At 46.3% G+C, this 20184-nt stretch overlaps 1 protein-coding gene across 1 annotated transcript in view; it reads left to right on the top strand.

Moving 5' to 3' along the window:
- Positions 1–19580, top strand: part of rrh (retinal pigment epithelium-derived rhodopsin homolog) — a 55784-nt gene extending 36204 nt beyond the window's left edge. The window contains exons 5-7 of the mRNA XM_086182617.1: positions 1480–1648; positions 18688–18866; positions 18993–19580. Of these exons, the coding sequence (XP_086038743.1) occupies positions 1480–1648; positions 18688–18866; positions 18993–19098 (454 nt within the window). The 3' untranslated portion in view covers positions 19099–19580. The remainder of the gene's footprint in view (positions 1–1479; positions 1649–18687; positions 18867–18992) is intronic.
- Positions 19581–20184: the final 604 nt, after the last annotated feature.

Consider the following 20184-nt stretch of genomic DNA (forward strand, 5'->3'; position numbering starts at 1 on the left):
GGACTGCGACGTCTACATTCAAGAGGACAGGAGCCTGAGGGTGGATGTGTACAGGAAACCCACCCACACTGACCAATACTTGCTTTTTGACTCTCACCATCCTCTGGAGCACAAGTTAGGTGTCATCAGGACGCTGCAACACCGAGCGGAGACCATCCCCACCAGCGTCCAAGGCCGGAAAAAAGAACAGCAGCATCTGAAAAGAGCACTTAAAACTTGTGGCTTTCCAGACTGGACCTTTGTAAAATCCTCTTCCAGGTCCAGAAAGGAGGAGAGCTCCAGGAGGAGGGAAGATGAAGAAGGCAGGAGAAAAAACATAGTGATCCCCTATGTGGCAGGGGTTTCTGAGAAATTAAGGAGAATCTATAATAAGCACCGCATCCCTGTGTCTTTTAAACCAGACAACACTCTGAGACAAAGACTGGTTCACCCCAAAGATCCCACCCCTCACAGCCAGAAAAGCAATCTGGTATACGCTGTCAGATGCAGTGAGGCCTGCACGGATCTCTACATAGGGGAAACCAAACAGCCCCTCAACAAGCGCATGTTCCAACATAGAAGAGCCAACTCTGGAGGACAGGACTCAGCGGTTTTCCTCCACCTCAAGGAGGAAAGCCACTCCTTCCAGGACGACCATGTCCAAATTCTCGACAGAGAGGACAGATGGTTTGAAAGAGGAGTTAAAGAAGCCATCCACGTCAGGATAGAGAAACCATCTTTGAACAGAGGAGGTAGACTGCGACATTTCCTTTCACCTATTTACAACCAAGTCCTTTCAAAGCTTCCCCAAAGAGTTCAGCTGAAAGACCCATGTGGAACGGCTGATGCCAGCACAGCCCATTAGCATCTGAGTGGTCGGTGAAACCCCCTAACGACCACCCCTGAAACTCCCTGACACCGCACAACGACTGTCGTTTGGAGAGGCCAGGTGAGTCTCGGGAGGGTCGTTTCCACCACAATAGCACTGACCACTCCCACATAGGTTTATAAGCTGGAGTTTCCACACTCTTCACTAGAACTGAAGAAGCCTCTCGGATGAGAGGTGAAACGTCTTCAAGATAAACTTACGTCCAGTTGACCAGATTTTACTTCGCTTCGATTCACTCCTCAGGTTAATTTATACATCAAAAAACAAACAATGCATTTGCCTTTAATTATGTAGCTGAAAATGCATAACAGGATTAAAAATGTAACTAATCTATCTATCTATCTATCTATCAATCTATCTGTCTACCAATCTATCTGTCTATCTATCTATCTATCTATCAATCTATCTGTCTACCAATCTATCTGTCTATCTATCTATCTATCTATCTATCTATCTATCTATCTATCTATCTATCTATCTATCCATCTACCCACCCATCTACAGTACCTATCTATCTATGGAGACAGATGGATGGATAGATGGATGAATTGATGGCAGCTGCCTGACCAGCAACTAGCATCACATTGCTGTGTAATCTGTATCTCCCACAGCTCCTTCATCTCTTACACCATGGCAGTGATCGCTGTGAACTTTGTGGTGCCTCTGTCCGTCATGTTTTACTGCTACTACCATGTGTCCATCACCGTGAACAGATACAAAGCCAGCAACTGCCTGGACAGCATTAACGTTGACTGGTCGGACCAAATGGATGTAACAAAGGTGAACACACAACTCAACATGCTGTTTTCCTCCTGCTTTCTCTTGTAATTATTGGTCTACTTATCTTTACTTTACTGTAATTTATTTATATTCATACAGCACTTTTCATACAAAAATTGCAACACAAAGTGCTTCACAAGAATAAAAACAAGCAACATTAAATACAATATAAAGCAATATAATAAATGTTAAGAACCCGGCCTTCCCAACCCACATGACCACATACATGCACGCACCCCCCACACACACACACACACATACACACACACAACCACAGACTGACTGTCAGTACAAACATGGCAGGGCACTGAAAATCCTAGTGAGGAAAGACCATCTCTGAGAGCCGTCCTCACCCGAAGGTGCCACAGCCCACAACCACCTGTCCTAGTTGAGCTGTAGGAAGTTCTCTGCCATCCATGACCTGATATCTAAGATCCAGTTCAGAGGGTCTCACTAGGCCCTGCGTCATCAGGAGACACGGCGATGTTCAGCTGCGTATCATCAGTGTAACTGTGGAAGTTGATGCCGTGACTCCTGATGACGGCCCCAAGGGGAAGCATGTATAGATTAGAAAGATTGATCTGAGAGACAAGAACTGAACCAGTTAAAAACAGTACCAGAGAGGCCCACCAGGTGTCTGAGTCTGTTTAATAGGATCTGGTGATCTACTGTATGGAAGGCAGCGCTCAGATCCAGTCGTACCAGGACTGTGAGTTTTTGTTTATCAGCGTTCCCCTGATATCATTTAAATCTTTAAAAGAGCTGTCTCGGTACTGTGGTTCGTCCTAAAACCAGACAGATACTTCTCTAAAATATTGTTAGTATTTAAGAAATAATTTTCTTGGTTAAAAACCAGTTTTTCTAAATTTTCCTTAAAAATGGTAAGTTGGATACAGGACGGTAGTGATTAAAGGCATCAGGACCCAAGTTGCTCTCTTCAGAAGGGGCTTCACCACCGCCGTTTAAAGGCAGTGGGGAAGACACCCGTCTGAAGAGAGCAACTTACAGTCCTTAAAATCTGTTCCTCAAAGAATTCACAAGATGTTTTTAAAAGTGATGTGGGAATTGGATCTAAAAGGCAGGTTGTTGGGTGAACTTGGGAGAAAACTCGACCAAGTGTCCTTGCATCGACCAGGGCGAAACTCTCCAGGGTTTCCTCAGGTAAAAGCAGCTGGTCAGGTGTGTTAGAAATCCCATTGTGATGAGTTCAAAGACTGGATCTGATATCATCCACTTTACTTCAAGTGGTCTGCAAAGTCCTCACAGAGGGCGTCTGTGGGGGTCTGAAGAGATTTATTAAAATTGGAGTTTGTTAAAAGATGGATGGTGTAAAAAAGGAATTTCTGATTGTTTTTATGCTCTGTGATGAGTTTTGAAAAATGGGAGGTTCTTTCCTTTTTGACTCTATTGTTGTAATTTTTGAGTTCTTGCTGCAGTGTTTCAAAATGAACCGTTAGTTTGTTTTTTCTCCATTTTGGCTCTGCACTCCTGCATCTTCTCTTTGTTTCTGATGTCATCAGTCCAGTGCTGTGTTAATGCACTGTTCAAATGGTCCACAATAAAATCACAAGGTGCAGGTAAAATTGCAGCAGCAGTGCTCAGTAAAATCTCAATAAAATTTGCAGCCACTTCGGGGGTGACGTAGCGTTTCCTCACCGTTCTCACCGGGGCCTCCAGGTGGTTGAAACTGGTGTTGTTAAAATCCACACAGTAGTGGTCAGACACAGCCAGGTCGACAACAGAGGACACCCCAGTGGAGAGGCCACAGGTGATGACCAGGTCCAGGTGTGTCCCCCGTTGTGAGTCGGCGGTGTGACATGCTGTTTGAAATCCATACAACTTAAGATATTTAAAAATTCTCTGGACACCGAGTCCGAGACTTTGTCCACGTGCAGATTGAAATCACCAGTTATTAAAATCCTGTTGTAGGTGAAGTGTATGATTGTTAGTGGTTCGGAGAATTCACTGATGAAGGAGTTAGTGTGGTGGGGTGTCTATAAACTGTGAGACAAAGGACAGGAGGGCTGCTAAAAACAAATGCATGGTACTCAAATGATGTGTAACTGTTAAAAGAAACCTTGTTTGAGTTCAATTTGTTTTTAACAATTGAGGCAGTGCCTCTGCCCTTTCTACCCCCCCTTATTGAAAATAAAAAAAATAAAATTCGAGGGCAAGCCTTGTGAGAACAACTGGAGCATCAGTGCCAAGCCATGTCTCCGTCAACAGGAGAATGACTAATTTATTGTCTAAAATCATGTCATGTCACTCCCCAATGAACCTATCTTTTGACTCTTTCATCATATCTGGGCATCTCGTGTTAGTGTGGAACCTCATTCTAGACATAGATGGTCAGGTAGATTTCATGAAGATGCTTTTCTCTCGTTTTCTTGGTGGGCACTGAAATCTACTTTTAATTTCCATTGAAAATTAGCATAAAGACAAGATTATTGTGACAAAGTCTCACCACCACCATCAGCTTTTATGTGAATGGTTCACACATGCATATGATGCTGATTGAGATTCACATAGCAAGCAAAGGAAAAGTTGATCCCCGTGAATGTTACAGTTATTTGACTGGATGTACTTCAGACCACTAGAGGATGATGGATCTTGGCCTGTCCAACAATGCAGGATTACATGGTCAGCAACCCAAAGCTTCCTGTATCATATGAGGGTATATCACCATGGTAACTTGGCTGGAGACTGGAGCAGGTTAAGAGATAAGATCCAAGATCAGAAGAAAGTACTGCCATCCAGTCCCACTGATAATGTCATCACCACTGCTGGAGGATCCTATTGAACACAGTGAGAACTCGAGAAGTTCTTTAGAAAATGGTAGATGTTTCTTCATCTATTCACCTGTCTACCTTGGGGTAGTCGAAGCGTTGCCTCATTCATCCATTCACACACATTGATGGAAGCTGCCATCCAAGAGCAATAAGGGGTTCAATATTTTTGTTACAGGATGTTCTGATATGCTCAGTGGCAGCCACATCCCCTCCAACTACCCAGTAATTACCAATGAATGATCACCATATTTAATCAATCAGTATTAAATCATTCACTGGTATTGATCGTGACATCTGTCCTGTTGTCCATATATCAGGCCACGGCACCTGATGTGCAGAAGCAACTAGTTCATTCATAGGTGAACTTCAGGTTCAATCCTCCATCTGCCCCACATTTCAGTGGGAACTGGGAATGAGAGATTTAATCAACTCAGTCTCATGTCAAAACATAAAAAGGCTCAGTTTGTCCACAGGTCAAAACCTATCAGTTCTACCATAAAGGCCTAAAAATTGTGAAATGTGTACGTTTTTTCCCCTATTATTTTCTATTGGAGCGCTGGTAGGTCATGTGACTCTTTCATGCGGGCCTCTCAAAACAAAAACATGGCGGCCGCTCCTGTCATTTTTGGAGGAAAGTGAATTATTCCAAGAGAGTTTTGATTTAATAAAGCATTCTGATGACATTTCTAGCGAGAAATATGCATTTTGTTTTCATAATCTTCGCTCAGTTCTTGTGTAGAATCTTTGGTTTGTTCGTTATTACGATGAATCTTTCACCTCTTGGAAGAGAAGAGGAACAGCTTTGTTGGAGCAGTAAAAATACATACATCAGAACGACAAAAGTTACATTGGAAAAGAAATGACATGACATTACCAGCACAACATCTGAAGAACAGTTAGGATAAATTTAACTGGCCAGATAGTTAGGATTTCTTTAATGATATCCTTGATGAACCCAGACATCCGTGTGCTTTGTTCCACTCAATAATAAATCTGTAAATATAGCGTGACATGATGGAACTGAAAGGCCACCTCTGAGTGCAGGAGTTAGCCTCTGTGAGGGATGTGACGTCAGCAGACCGCCATTAGTTTGAATCATTGTTTCTATTCTTAATGCTGATTGGTAGATCTATAATGGTTACAAATGGACTTTGTAGGTTGAATAAACATCCAGAAATTAAATGAATTTGTTGATTGTCTTATTAATCAAAAGATAAAGTATTAAAAATATTTGGGTTTTTTCCTCGGAGTGAGTGACAACTTCCAGATTTTCTCACAGGAGAACGGGGGCCGACTTCCCCGGAAGCGGATAAATGGAATTATTTTTATTGAACAGCTGTAGTCAACAATCCCACAACAACAACAAACAAGCGTAGCTATTTTATATTTTGATGGTGATTCCTGGGCCAATATGTTTTATATTATTTTCATTGTTCAACAATCCCACAAATACATTATCAACTCAGATAACGACGCAATGGAACGACAAAATACAACGACATGAACGCCATTTAGGTTTCTGTGGTTTGAACCATAACAACTGCAGAAAACTTGGAATGACGCCAGTAGCGTCCTTAGCAAAAACCATAGCAACAGCAGAAATGTGACACTGTTCCTCTTCTCTCCCGAGAGGTGAACGATTCATGGTAATAACGAACAAACTAAAGATTATACACAAGAACTGAGCGAAGATTATGAAAACAAAATGCATGTTTCTCGCTAGACATGTCATCAGAATGCTTTATTAAATCAGATCTATCTTGGAATAAGGCACTTTCCTCCAAAAATGACAGGAGCGGCCGCCATGTTTTTGTTTTGAGAGGCCCGCATGAAAGAGTCACATGACCTACCAGCGCTCCAATAGAAAAGAATAGGGAAAAAAACGTACACATTTCACAATTTTTTGGCCTTTATGGTAGAACTGATAGGTTTGGACCTGTGGACAAACGGAGCCTTTTCACGTTTTGACATGAGACTGGGTTGATTAAATCCATCAAGATGGCCTTCAGCAGTGCTGTAGGAAACAAACAATATCAGAAACGGTGTTCAACACAGCCTAAGTGGAGGTGGAGGGTATCTTGAATTCAAAACCTCTTGGATATGTTCCCTCTGACCTCACTGACCCAGACATGGTCACACCAAATATGATGCTCATGGTGCAGCCTGATGCTTTCCTTCTCTCAGGCCATCTACTCTGAAAGTGAGAGAGATCTTGGCTGATCAGTTCTGGACAGCCTTCCTTCGCCACTACTTCCCCAACCTTCAAAGTAAGCAAAAAAGGGGAACTGATGAGGGGAACCTCAACACCTGTCAGGGGGTGATGGTAAATGACTCACGATAACCAAGAGCATCATGGCCTGTTGGAAGGATAACCAAAACTCCCCCCTGGAAGGATGGTATGGTTTGTAATGCCACAGTGGCAATAAAGGCCACGAATACCAGTGCCCTGTCTCCAGGTTAATTCCTCTCCCTGAAATGGACACCTAACTTTCCCATATTTGCTGCACAAATCCGGGGGCAGCTGGGTCAGAAATTCATTCATACCTGTCACTTCCCCACCTCTCCAGATGGAGACACTGCACATATAAATCTGCAGCAGCAGTCTCAGTGGGACTACGCCCACTTCCTGGGACACCTCCTATAAAGGGGCGGCCCATACTGACATTCTCCTTTTGTCTGGGTTCCAATCCAATGCCATGCCATGTGTCTGTTGACTCCACATCAGCGTAAGTTAGAAAAGCTACAATATGCTGATGTAATGATTTGTTTTGTCCAAGACTTTGTTATTTCACTCGTTTGTTCTGACCTTAGTTGACTTGGAAGTTTGATAACAAATGATATTTTCTTTATCATCTCTAGAACCATGGCAAACTCAAATTTAAGGAAAAAATAAACATTGATTTCATTGGAACAGTTTCCTGGTGTTGTGTAGGCCCAGGAGAACACCATTGTACCAACACACACACACACACACACACACACACACACACACACACACACACACACACACACACACACACACACACACACACACACTACTTTTGCATCCAAATGTACTTGAAACACACAACAACACTCATATATTATCCAGTGCCACTGATCTGAGTGTCGGATCAGCGTACGACTACACTCAAATGTGATACATTACTCCAGTCATACCTCACTGATCACGTCATACAAATTCTGTGTTGTTGATAAATACTGCTGCTGAAAACAATTCCCATCTCAATGTCACTCCCCAATTTACTCTGGTACTGGAAGCCCCGCTCCTCAATTTTACTGAATAGACGAGCAAGAGGAACTTCTCTGACCAGGAGACTGAAACATCACATCACCCAATCAACTGAACCACTAATTTTATCTGACACTGAAAAGTAAAATAAAAGGAAGTTAGAACATGGAAAGCACTTTGTAGCTCTGCCTCTCCTGCTTTGAAATTGGTCCCACAGTCAGAAAAGGAGTTTAAAGGGTTTTCCTCTTCATGAGACAAAATCTCCTGAAGGCCATGAGGAATGTGTCTGCATCCATTTGGCCAAGCAGCTCAATATGAACGCAGCGTGTTGTTAAGCATTTGAATAGAATACCCCAACTTTTCTCCAGCCAATTTTCACTGTGAAAGGCCCAAAGCAGTCCATGCCTGTGGACCAAAAGGGGGTTCGTAAAGTCTGAGGGCTGGCGGAAGGTCTGCCATTTTGGGGATGACTGGATTGGCTCTCCCATCTCTGATAATCTTGACACTGGTGTTGATGTTGTCGTATTGCTTGCCGGCCATGCAAGATCCAGTACCTGTGTCTCATTTCTGCCAGGACATGCTCGGGGCCTGGGTAGAGGAGTTTCTTATCATAGTGTTTGGTTATGGGATGTTTTGGATTGAGTATAACTAGATGGATATAGTCATGTTCAAGATTCTCTGCTGTCCGGAGCCAACCTCCCATTCTGAAGAGACCAAGATCAGAGTCATATTCAGGAGACAAGGGGAGTGGTTTGCTGCTCTTGATATGAGTTGATTATCTTTAAGGGCATTGAACTCCTCAGGGAAACAGAATATGCCTTTCAGCATTTATGAAGCCTTGTGCTGCATTTGGACTGTAGATCTGCTGCCCCATCAAGTAGAGTTGCGGTCTCTTTCATCAGTTCCTCCCAGCTGCCATGTTGTCTCAGGTCAGGATCAGTTGTTTCACCTGATATCACTGTTCCACAGAACATTGATTTACGGAGCTCCTTAACTGGCTCTGCTGTAGCTGGTAGACATGGATTGGCAAGCCATCAGTCCAAGGGCAGGAAGAGGAAAGCAGGGCCTTGACTCCATTTTTCATACTGAGAGTTCTAAGAGGGTCGTGTCAGGTCATTGGCTGGGTTGTTCTTGGAGTCGACACTCCAGTAGTTTGTGTCAGTCAGAGTCGGAATCTCAGCTGTTCTTGTACCAACGAACACCTTAAAGCGGCAGGAGTCAGATGTGAACCATGACAGAACTGTTGTTGAATTTGTCCAGAGGATGACTGACTTTAGTGGAATGGTGAGTTCAGAGCTGAGGAGGTTGGCCAGCTAGGCACCAGACAGGGCTGCACATTGCGCAAGGCGAAGGGCGGATAATTGGCACTTGGGGGCTATGCAAGACCTGGCCATGGTGAAGCTGACATGGGTGTGGCCATGTTTGTCTGTGCTCTGAAGGTAGGCAACAGCCCCATGTACACACTCTGGGGCATCAGATGTAGATGGACTCAGAAGCAGCTGCATCAATAAAGGGGGGCAGATAACAGTGAGGGAAGACAATGTCAGGGAGATTCTGGAGCTCCATCTCCCAGGTTTGCCATTCCTTCAACAAGCCATCATTTTTGATGATGTTGTCCCATCCTCTCTTCTGTTTCCATAGGTCCTGCACCAAGATCTTTGCACAGGTTGTGAATGGAGTCAAAGTCTTGAGGATCATATTGGCTGGACAGCACTTTGTAGATGTTCCTCATTGTAAACTGATGGTAGGAGACTGACCTGCTCTTGTAACCCAGCATCTCTGTGGAGTCTGAGTGTCATCTCTTTGAGAGCCACAGTTCAGTAGTTTTGGAATTGGCCTCTGGGGGCAGATGTTGGATTATAGCTGGACCACTTACTGGCCCATTGTCTGATGTCAAATCCCCCCTTAGCCAGCAGGAGTCTCATTTTGTCGATGAGGGATTTGGCCTCCTCAGGAGAAGAGAAGCTCTGGAGGCAATTGTCTACATAAAAAACAATGTTGGACTGATTGAAGGACATCCTCATTGCCCTTAGAGTGATTTTGGATGTGTGTCTGAACTGCACAAGTGGCACAGCATGGGCTACATGTTGTTCCAAATGGCAGGACTTGTCATTTGCTGGGCTCCTGGTCTGACTACATCTCTCTCCATATAAAACGTAGGAGGGTTTTGTCTTCCTCCAGGAGGCATACCTGATGAAGAATCCCTTTTATGTCTCCACCGATAGCTATGGCCTGTTGACAAAATTTGAGTAGAACTTCCAGGAGAGAGGGGCTTAGGACAGAACCAGGCAGGAGATATTTATTTAGGGGTTGTTCCATGTACTCAAAGGAGCAGTCAAACATAACGCTGGGTTTGTTTTTGTCTTCGACCATGTGATGAGGGAAGTACCAGGTTTCATCTGGTTTGTCTACCTACTCACTGGGGATTTTGTTAACAAAGCCAGACTGCACAAGTTTATCCAGTTCCTCCTGGTACAGAGTAGACATTTTGGGGTCTTTGGACCGATGTCTCTCTATAGCACAGAGATGTGGTAAAACAGTTTCCTTTGGAGCATGGAGGACTGGGATGGTGGAAGCTCTTAGTAAAGGAGTGGCATAGCAAATTAAACCATCTACATCTATTCTGACTATCTTAAGCTGGAGGAGATCAAGAGCCAGTTTGTCTTGTTTCGACCTTGTGACAGTCTCCTCATTGATGTAGGGCAAAGTGTCAATTTGCCATAGTGTCTCTACATCCTTTAGAAGTTCAATCTATAAACAGGAAAGGGTGTAAGAGATGGACATTTGCTTGGTTTGGACTAACCTAGCTGGCCCTCAAAGGGTCCACCCTAATCTGGTATATACTGCCATTGGGCCACCAGGGGAGCCCATAATCATTGGCTCTAGGGGTGTAATGAGATGGGTGTAGTCTGAGCCAATAAGGACAAGAGGGCATACATGATCAATAGGCTCCAGATGGATACCTCTGAGATGGGGTACTGCTCTTGTAGCTGTTTAACAAGGTATATGTGCTCAGACAGTCTGGGGTTCTCTGCAGTGAATGCTCTGTTGATGTAATGCATTTTGCCTGGTCAGTTGATCAGGGAAATGCCAAATGACATAGATGCTCCATCCAGTTAAATTACACCCTGTCTCACTGTATGCAGGGAGATGGTTTCAGGCTGGGTGTGGAGGTGCAAGTGCTGTACAGCCTCAGGGATCACAATTGATCTGTCTGCACCATCATCCAGATCCTGGTGCTGCTGGAGGAGGCTCCAGACCTGAAGAGGCCCAAGCTTCCACCTGTAGCTCCACCTGCTCATGTCCCCGTCTGTACATCAGTCTCTTCTCTTTCTCTCTCTATTTATCTCTGTCCCTCTCATTCCTTCTGTCTCTCTGTCTTCCTCCATTATGTGTTTTTGTGTCTGTCCCGCTCTCCTGCTGTCTTTTCCCCCAACCAAAGCTGAAGGCCATCCCCATTGAGCCTGGATCGACTTGATGTTCCTGCCTGTTAAAAGGAAGGTTTTCATTGTGGCTGTTGCACGATGTGCTTGCTGATGGAGAATTGTTGGGTGTAAATTCATAGGAGTGTGGTACTGGACCTGCTGTACCTGTAAAGTGTCATGAGATAACTTTTGTTGTGATTTGGCACTATAGAAATAAAACTGACTTGACTTGACCATCATCCAGGATTGCATGGGTTGCAAGAGTTCTTCCCCCATTGTGGAGATGCACAGTAACAACCTTGAGCATGAGCTTGTGCAGTGGTTACTACCATATATACGGTAGTTATGTTAGCATTAGCATCATGGAGGATAGTTAGGTGGAGCTCCTTGCAAATATTACAGGGCCTCTTCAATCTGCATTTGTCTGCATTGTGTATTCTCCCACACGGGTTACACCTATCCTTCCCTTTGGTCCATCTCAAAATGTCACTCTTCAGGAGTTTCTTGAACTCTGTGCATGCACCTAGGAAACGGTCTGTAATATTACAGCAGGGGCAGTAAGGCTTAGGTTGGTTAGCATTTACCTATCTTTTAGTGGGAGGTCTCAGTATGGGACTGAGGCACCGTTGACAGGTGGATTGTGGAGTCCTGTTTGGTGGGCTGGCGTTCCTTGACAGGGTGTGGCCTCTTCTGTTTTTGGAGTTAAACAGCTTGCTTGGATATGTGATTGGCTCTTGAATTTGACTGGAGCCAAGTGGAAAGGTCACGCATGGAGTAGATTTGGTTTGGTTGTCCAGTCAGAATGCCATGGTTGATACAGTACTCTATGAGTGAGTCTCTATAATGTACAGGGAGCTTGCTAAGGAGACTATCAACATGAGCGCTCTGACCCATTGGGGCCCTCTAGGGACAGCAACATTCCAACTAAAGAATGGATGGATAGGGAGAAATTTTCGAGGGCCTCCACATCACCAATGCATATTACTTGGGAGTTCAGTGTTGCCCCTATCTCACTCTGTACCAGCAGTCTGGGTTGACGAAATCTCTCTTGAAGTGCTAGGAGGGCTGTGGACTATGGTCTCGGGTCTAGCATGCTAGATTCTGCCAGTTTGTATGGTGTTAAACATGCTGCAAGAGTATCTGATATACTGCTCACTGAGATGGGGGTGCTCAAATTATACTGCTCAGTGAGATCTCTTCCAAGAGATTATCTAGGGCCATCTTCAGAAGGGTAAAATCACTTTCCCGTCCGCTCCTGAATACAGGAAGTGAAGACCTTCGGATTCCAGAGGCTGAGGTTCTGACCAAATCTGTGATGTTAGGGGTCTGAACTTGTAGCGTCTGTGAGTGGACTGGCAGCTGCTGGGTTGACATCGCTGGTACTGGGGATGCAGATAAATGGCTAGAATGATGAGGAAGGAATGAGGTCAATATCTGGGATGACACATTGCGGCTGGGAAAGGTGGCTTGAGCAGATACCTGGGGAATGGACCAAGTGACAGATGTAGCAGGGTTTAAAGGCAAATGCGGGACCTGAAGAGGGGCTGAGCTTGGTTGTATTGACTGAGACATGGGGAGTTCAACTAAATGAAGCATTGGAGGTGATGCTTGAGGGATGGAGAATTGAACTGAATGAAACATGGGAGATCGAGATGCCTGAGGACACCTGGGGAGTTGAGATTGAAGCGTGGAGAGTGGAGCTGGCTGTAGTACGAGCATCCTTTCAGGGACAAGAGTGCCCATCCTGGATGGAGGGAGATCATAAAAGGAAGAACTGGCTACACCACCCAGAGAAGGTGAGGGGATAGAAGCAGTTCCTCGCAGGTGATCTCCAGAGGCTTCCAAGGTATTCTTGATGGTGAAGCGAGTAAGATAAGATCAAGATAAGATCAACCTTTAATCGTCCCACAGTGGGGAAATTTACATCGTTACAGCAGCAAGAACAAGGAGAATTTAACATAAATAGTATGTGAAGATAAATATGAGGTATGTGCAAATGTACAAAAATAAGTAATATATAAAAATAATACACAAAAGTTAAAGAGGAAGAAGTATGTACAGCAGTGGAGTATGTACAAGTATGTACAGCAGTGGAGTATGTACAGTCTCAAATATACTGTATGTCTATGTACAGTGGTACTGCAACACTGTATACTGAAAAGCAGTTATTACAGTTGCTCGCAATTGTATCTTGCAGTTGATGGAAGTCTTCATATAGCTGTAGTGAAAAAGTATGTCTGGCCTAATGGAGTCCAGAGTTCAGGTGTGACTGTTAAACAGCCTGACAGTAGTGGGCAGGAATGAGCGGCGGTACCTCTCCTTCTTGCAGCGCGGATGTAAAAGTCTCTGGCTGAAGGAGCTGCTCAGTTCTGTCAGAGTGGCCTGGAGGGGGTGGGAGGGTCTGTCCATCATAGCTGTGATCTTAGCCAGCATCCTCCTGTTGCCCACCTCCTCCAGAGTGTCCAGGGAGCAGCCCAAGAAAGAGCTGGCCCTCCTGACCAGCCGGTCCAATCTCTCTCTGTCCCAGGCTGAGATGCTGCCTGACCAGCAGGCGATGCCAAAGTGGATGGCTGAGGCCACTACAGAGTCATAAAAGGTCTTAAGGAGTGACCCCTGCACTCCAAAAGACCTCAGTTTTCTGAGCAGGAAGAGCCGGCTCTGCCCCTTCCTGATCAGGGCGTCCGTGTTGTGTGACCAGTCCAGTTTATTGTTCAGGTGAACACCAAGGTACTTGTAGGAGGTGACCCTCTCTATGTTTGAACCCTGGATGTTCACTGGTGCAGGTGGAGAATGTTGTTTCCTGCAGAAATTCACAACCAGCTCCTTAGTCTTCCCCGGGTTGATCTGGAGGTGGTTCTGCAGGCACCAGTCCACGAAGTCCTCCATCAGTCCCCTGTACTCCCGATCATCTCCGTCAGTAATGAGGCCGACGATCGCAGAGTCATCCGAGAACTTCTGGAGGTGGCAGGATGGAGAGCTGTAGGTGAAGTCCGAGGTGTAGAGGGTGAACAGGAACGGAGCCAGGACAGTCCCCTGCGGCGCCCCAGTGCTGCAGAGAAGCATGTCCGACTCACAGCCCTGTGCCCTCACATACTGTGGTCGGTTGGTGAGGTAGTCCGTAATCCAAGTCGTAAGGTGGTGGTCCACTCCAGCATGCTGCAGCTTGTCCCCCAGCAGGATGGGCTGGATGGTGTTGAAGGCACTGGAGAAATCAAAGAACATGATCCTCACAGTGCTTCCAGCCTTCTCCAGGTGTTCCAGCGATGAGTGGAGGAGGTAGATGATGGCGTCCTCCACGCCGATGCCGGGCTGGTAGGTAAACTGCAGCGGGTCCAACGAGGAGCTCACCAGCGGTCGCAGGTGGGCGAGGACGAGTCTCTCCAGTGTCTTCATCAGATGAGACATCAGCGCCACCAGCCTGTAGCTGTTGAGCTCCTTCGGGTGGGGGGTCTTGGGCACGGGGATGAGGCAGGAAGTCTTCCATAGCTGTGGGACCCTGCCCAGCTTCAGGCTCAGGTTGAACACGTGCTGGACGATGTCACACAGCTGGTCGGAGCATGTCCGGAGGAGCCGGGAACTGATGTTGTCCGGACCTGCTGCCTTCCTCACCTTCATCTTCCTCAGCTGGTTCCTCACCTGCACAGTGGTGACAGACAGGCAGGAGCCAGCAGGAGGTGGCAGACCGGGGGTTGGAGGAGGGGGTGGGGTGTTGGTGGGGTGTTGGTTGGTTGAGAGGGCAGCCGTTTGAAATTGGGAGCTGGTCGTGAGTGTAGGAGGGGAGGAGGGGAAATCCACAGTGGGGGGCGGTGGTGGGGGCTGCTGCAGGGGGGGCAGGTTGGGAGAAGGGGCTGACGCCTGGTCAAACCGGTTGAAGAACCGCTTAAGTTCATCAGCCCAGTCTTTGTCCCCCGCAGTCACCGTCTTTGGGCTTTTGTGGCCTGAAATGGTTTTCAGGCCCCTCCAGACACCAGTGACGTTACTGTCCTGCAGCTGACCCTCCATCTTCACCCTGTAGGCCTTTTTCCCCTCTCTGATCCGTCTCCTCAGCTGGATCTGCACAGCCTTCAGCTCCTCTCTGTTTCCCGACATAAATGCCCTCTTCTTCTCCTTCAGGAGGGCCTTTATGTCTGGAGTAATCCAGGGCTTATTGTTGGAGAAACACCGCACAGTCCTGGTGGGAACGGTGTTCTCCTCACAGAAGTTAATGTAGTCCGTTATGGTGTCCGTAAGAGAATCAATGTCCTCCCCATGAACCTCACTAAAGAGCTCCCACATGGTCGAGTCGAAGTTGACCTGTAGAGCCTCTTCAGCTTCTGAGGACCGTCTTCTGACCATGCGGGTCACAGCTGGCTGCCTGTGTACTAGAGGTTCATACACAGGCTGGAGATACACCAGGTTGTGGTCAGCTCGTCCAAGAGGGGGGAGGGGGTGGGGTGTATATGCCTCCTTGGTGTTGGCATAAAATAAGTCCAGTGTTTTATTGTCTCTGATTGAACAGGTGACATATTGGGTGAAGGTGGGTAGGGAGGACGACAGGGAGACATGGTTGAGGTCTCCAGAGATGAGCAGCAGGGCGTTGGGGCTCTGTGTTTGTAACCTGCTCACTGTAGACAAACAGGGCATTGCACGCTGCGTCGCCATTAGCCGACGGGGGGAACATACACGGTCACCGCAACGACGTGTGAAAATTCCCGCGGGAGATAATGCGGCCTGAGGCTAACGGCTAGCAGCTCAATGTCCCTACTGCAGCTTTGCTCTTTAATAGTGATTTGCCCGGGGTTACACCATCTATTGTTCACAAACACAGCGAGTCCCCCACCTTTTCTCTTGCCGCTCTCTGCCGTCCTGTCTGCTCGGACGAGTTGGAAGCCGTCCAACTCAGCGTGTGTGTCCGGAGTTTGCGCCGTCATCCATGACTCCGTGAAGAGCAACAGGCTGGCCTCGCGTTACTCCCTTTGATGCCGGGTCAGCGCCGCTAGCTCGTCCATCTTGTTGGGGAGAGATCGAACATTCCCCATGACGACGGACGGGAGGACGTGTCTGTAACGTCTCCTCTTCCTGCGGCGCTCCTTCCCGGCCCGACATCCCCGCTTCCTCCTCTTCAGCTCGTGGGGAATGTCTGGTTTCTCTCCGGCCAGTAGCCCGCTGCTAGCCCGCAAAGCTAACAGCTGGTCCCTACTGTAAACAATAGGGTCATGGGTGCGAGCGGGGTCTCCGGAAACAGCAATGGTCATAAAAAAGAAAATAATGGAGTTGAGCAAAAGAGAAGATATCCATCTCCTCCCCATAGTTCTGGGGCACAAAAACACAAAAAAGAAAGTTGGGAAAAGGAAAACATAAAGTACAAAGACAAGAAGAAACTTAAGCACGTACAAGAGCTGCTGTAAAGGCAGCCACTCACGCGGCGCCATCTTGAGTAATGAGTTTAGCTATCTCTACCTTCTGTTCCTTGATACAAATACGTCTGTCTAGGTCTCTCTGTCTAATAAGTCTCTCTCTCTCTCCCTGTGGGCTTCTTCCTGCATTTGCTGAGCATCTCTGGCCTTCTTGTCTATTAAGGCACATTTCTCATCTAATTCTTCCTCCTCCTGCCTTTGTTTCCTTAGTTCCTACAACTCATCTCGCTTTGTCCTTTCATCAAGATTGCAGTGCTGGGTGTTGCTTAACCTAGAGCTACAGTATGACTAACACTTGACCTGCTGCTATACTTGCCAACCTGATAGCTGGTAAGCTGGCTAGGGGCTGACCTGGAGTGACAGGTCCCCTTACTCTTGAAACTGTGTGAGCCATGGGATTTAGTGGATGCTGTCTGTGGCGGGGGATACCCTAAGCGGTTGGGGGGGGGAGGTGTATATTGTTTAGGTGTGGCCCCTAGGTCATGGCTGCTATTGGGCTGAATTGACTTCGTGAGGAGTTCAGCCAATGGTTACTGGTGCTCATCTCGTGGCAGTGGCAATGCTGAACCAGGCAAAGGGGAAGACGGATTGTCTGAAGAGGCAATTAGGTCACCAACCACATCCGGTTGGGCAGCATTGGCTGCGGAATCAACAGACACATGGCATGGCATTTGTTTGGAACCAAGACAAAAGGAGAATGTCAGTATGGGCTGCCCCGTTATAGGAGGTGTCCCAGGAAGTGGGCATAGTTCCACTGAGACTGGTGCTGCAGATTTAGATGTGCAGTGTCTCCTTCTGGATAGGAGGGGAAATGCAGGGAATGAATGAATTTCTGACAGTGTGTGGGGGGGTGTCTTCCATTATGGAGGATAGTTGGGCTCCCCACATCTCTACTGGCTCGAGGCAGGGCTCTGTGTGCGGGAGGAAGATAATGGCTGGCCGTCCCAGCGCCAGGCTGGTGGTGAACTGAAGTGGGCCTGTTGATGATCTCACAACAGGGTGGAAATGCTGAAGGACCAGCTTCTTCAGGGCCTCCATCAAGAGGGAGGGGAGAGCTGGAGGTGCTAACGAAGGAGGGGTTGCTGAGAGGTAGAGTGGGCAAAGGCGGGGTCGGGGGAAAGGTCTGATCTAATCTGTGGAAGAAGACATTCCGCTCATTCACCCACTCTGAGACCCCCCCCCCCCCCACACACACACACACACCTGTGAGATGGATCCTGATCCCCAGAGTTGGTTTTCAGACTCTGCTGACATTCATCTTCTGCTGCTGGTCCTCCATCTTTTTCTTGTAGCTGCTCCTCCTTCTCAGCTCTCCTTCCACGCCCTCAGCTCCTCCTTATCTCCTGACCCAAAAACACTCTTCCATCCCTCCAGGGGAGCTTTTATGTCTAAAACATGAAGAGATGAGACATGTTTATTGCTGCAGATGGGCTCATCTAGTCAGTCACTAACACTTCTAATACTAAAGGAATTACCGTGTTGTGAAAAATTGTGATTGAGAGGGACAGAGAGAAGGAGAGAGAGATATCAGCTGGGGGTCGAGAGACATCAGTTCTTAATAGAGAGAGTGAGAATTAGGGCCAATGACACTTTCCTCGTGTTTTTCGGCCAGAATTTAACAGCAGAAGAGAGAGAATCCCAACAATCCAGACCAGGTCTGTTCCTCAGTGTGCCTGACAAACCAAACCACTGAAGATGTTTTGTGCAGCAGTAATAACAATTTAAAAAATACTAATCATAATAATGATAATTTCTGTGAGCTTTTCACATGACCAGCCATAGTAAAATGGTGTTGTTTGCAAGCTCTTCAGTGCAGGTTTCCATTCAAACAGAGGACATCAGGTGATGAGGCACATTCAATGTGTGCAGACCACATTTGTGTTCACACGACTCAAAGAATGAGGCCACATGTGATCCAGACTACCTCTGATTGTGGGTTCAGCGATCGGAGCTCAGGACACTCCTGGTATTAAGGCTGACCACTAGTGATTGGATCAGTCAGGGCGGATCTTAATAGTAGGTGTGAACAGGGTGACTGTAACCTTTGTTTAATTCAAAGTCTGCATTAAGACAGTAGATTTTCTTCATTAGTTACATTAGTTGTGATAAAGTGAATGCACCAATTGCCCAGTACACGTACGTCACGTATGGTCTTGCTCCTGTATTATGTGACAGCTGTTGTGTTCTTGGCTGGCAGATGTCCATCGTGATGATCGTGATGTTCCTTGTGGCCTGGTCTCCATACTCCATGGTGTGTCTCTGGGCATCATTTGGTGACCCCAGAACCATCCCTGCCCCCATGGCCATCATTGCTCCACTCTTTGCCAAGTCATCCACCTTTTACAACCCCTGCATTTATGTCATTGCCAACAAAAAGTCAGTTTATTTCTGTTTTTTTCTTTTCTTCACCAAGCCTTGATATTTTATCATGTCATGTTTCAAGGCTGCACAGAGGACAATGAGACAAACTTTCACTCCAAAAAGTCATTGTTTTCCTTGCAGATTCAGAAGAGCCATCATAGGGATGATCCGATGTCAAACCAGGCAGCGAATCACCATCAATACCCAGGTTGCCATGACAACCTCTCAACAACCTCTGACCCAGTGAGATGAAATAACCTACTATATTGGCTGTAGGCCTACCGTATACCCTGGAATTAAAGCAGATAAAGAAAACTGCTATTATGGTGTAGCATTTATTTCTTTAGTGTTTTTCTATTAATTGTGAATTATGTTGTTTTGATTAACAGAATATTCCGTGGTGTTAAATTCCACTTGCTGTAGCACTGTAACTATTTCTGTTCCAGCACACTTCAACAACAAACAGACTATAAAAACCTTGTTTCTATGCTCTGCATTCTTTGAGCAGTCAAATATTGATCTGTTATGGTGGTTGATTTTTCTAGCTAACAGCCCACTGGCAGCTAGCTCCAAAGGGGAAGTAACTCTCCCTCCAGTTGCTGAGGGACCATTTATTTTCATGTCACCCACAGTATTATTTTTCTTAATAATGTACAAATGTAACCTTTTAACATCTTAATAACATGTCTATGAATGCACTTTTACCAACAATAAAACTTCAGAGGTCTAGTGTGTAGAATTTAGGCTGGATTACTGGCAGAGTTTGAATGGAATAATAATAACTATGGTGGCACGGTGGTGCAGTGGTTAGCACTATCGCCTCACAGCAAGAATGTTCCAGGTTTGAGTCCCGGCTGCAGCACGGGGTCTTTCTGGGTGAGTCTCCATGTTCTCCCTGTTCCTGCTGGGTTCTCTCTGGTACTCCAGCTTCCTCCACAGTCCAAAGACATCAAGAGGGACCAGGTTAATCCAGACTCTAAATTGACCGTAGGCGTGGCTTGGAGAGCCAATGGTTGTCTGTCTCTATGTGTTGGCCCTGCCATGGACTGGTGACCTGTCCAGGGGGAAGGCTGCTGGGATAGGCTCCACCCCCACCACCCTGAACAGGAACAATCAGAAGAAAATGGATGGATGGAATAAAAATTATAGTAGCATAACTGTATAATCAAAATGAATTTAGACTAACAATTTAATACCATTATCATAATAATGTATTACATTAAATTTTAGAAACTTATTTTAGCTGTTCCTTTTTTAAACATCCAGCTCTGCTATGAAGATGCACCTTTGGCACTGTAGATTTTCACTGTTTTGGTCAACAAGATATCCAAGA

Source organism: Aulostomus chinensis, chromosome 17 (genome assembly GCF_037954235.1).
Source record: "Aulostomus chinensis isolate RoL2024-O1b breed Wild chromosome 17, RoL_Achi_v1.0, whole genome shotgun sequence".
NCBI lineage: Eukaryota > Metazoa > Chordata > Actinopteri > Syngnathiformes > Aulostomidae > Aulostomus > Aulostomus chinensis.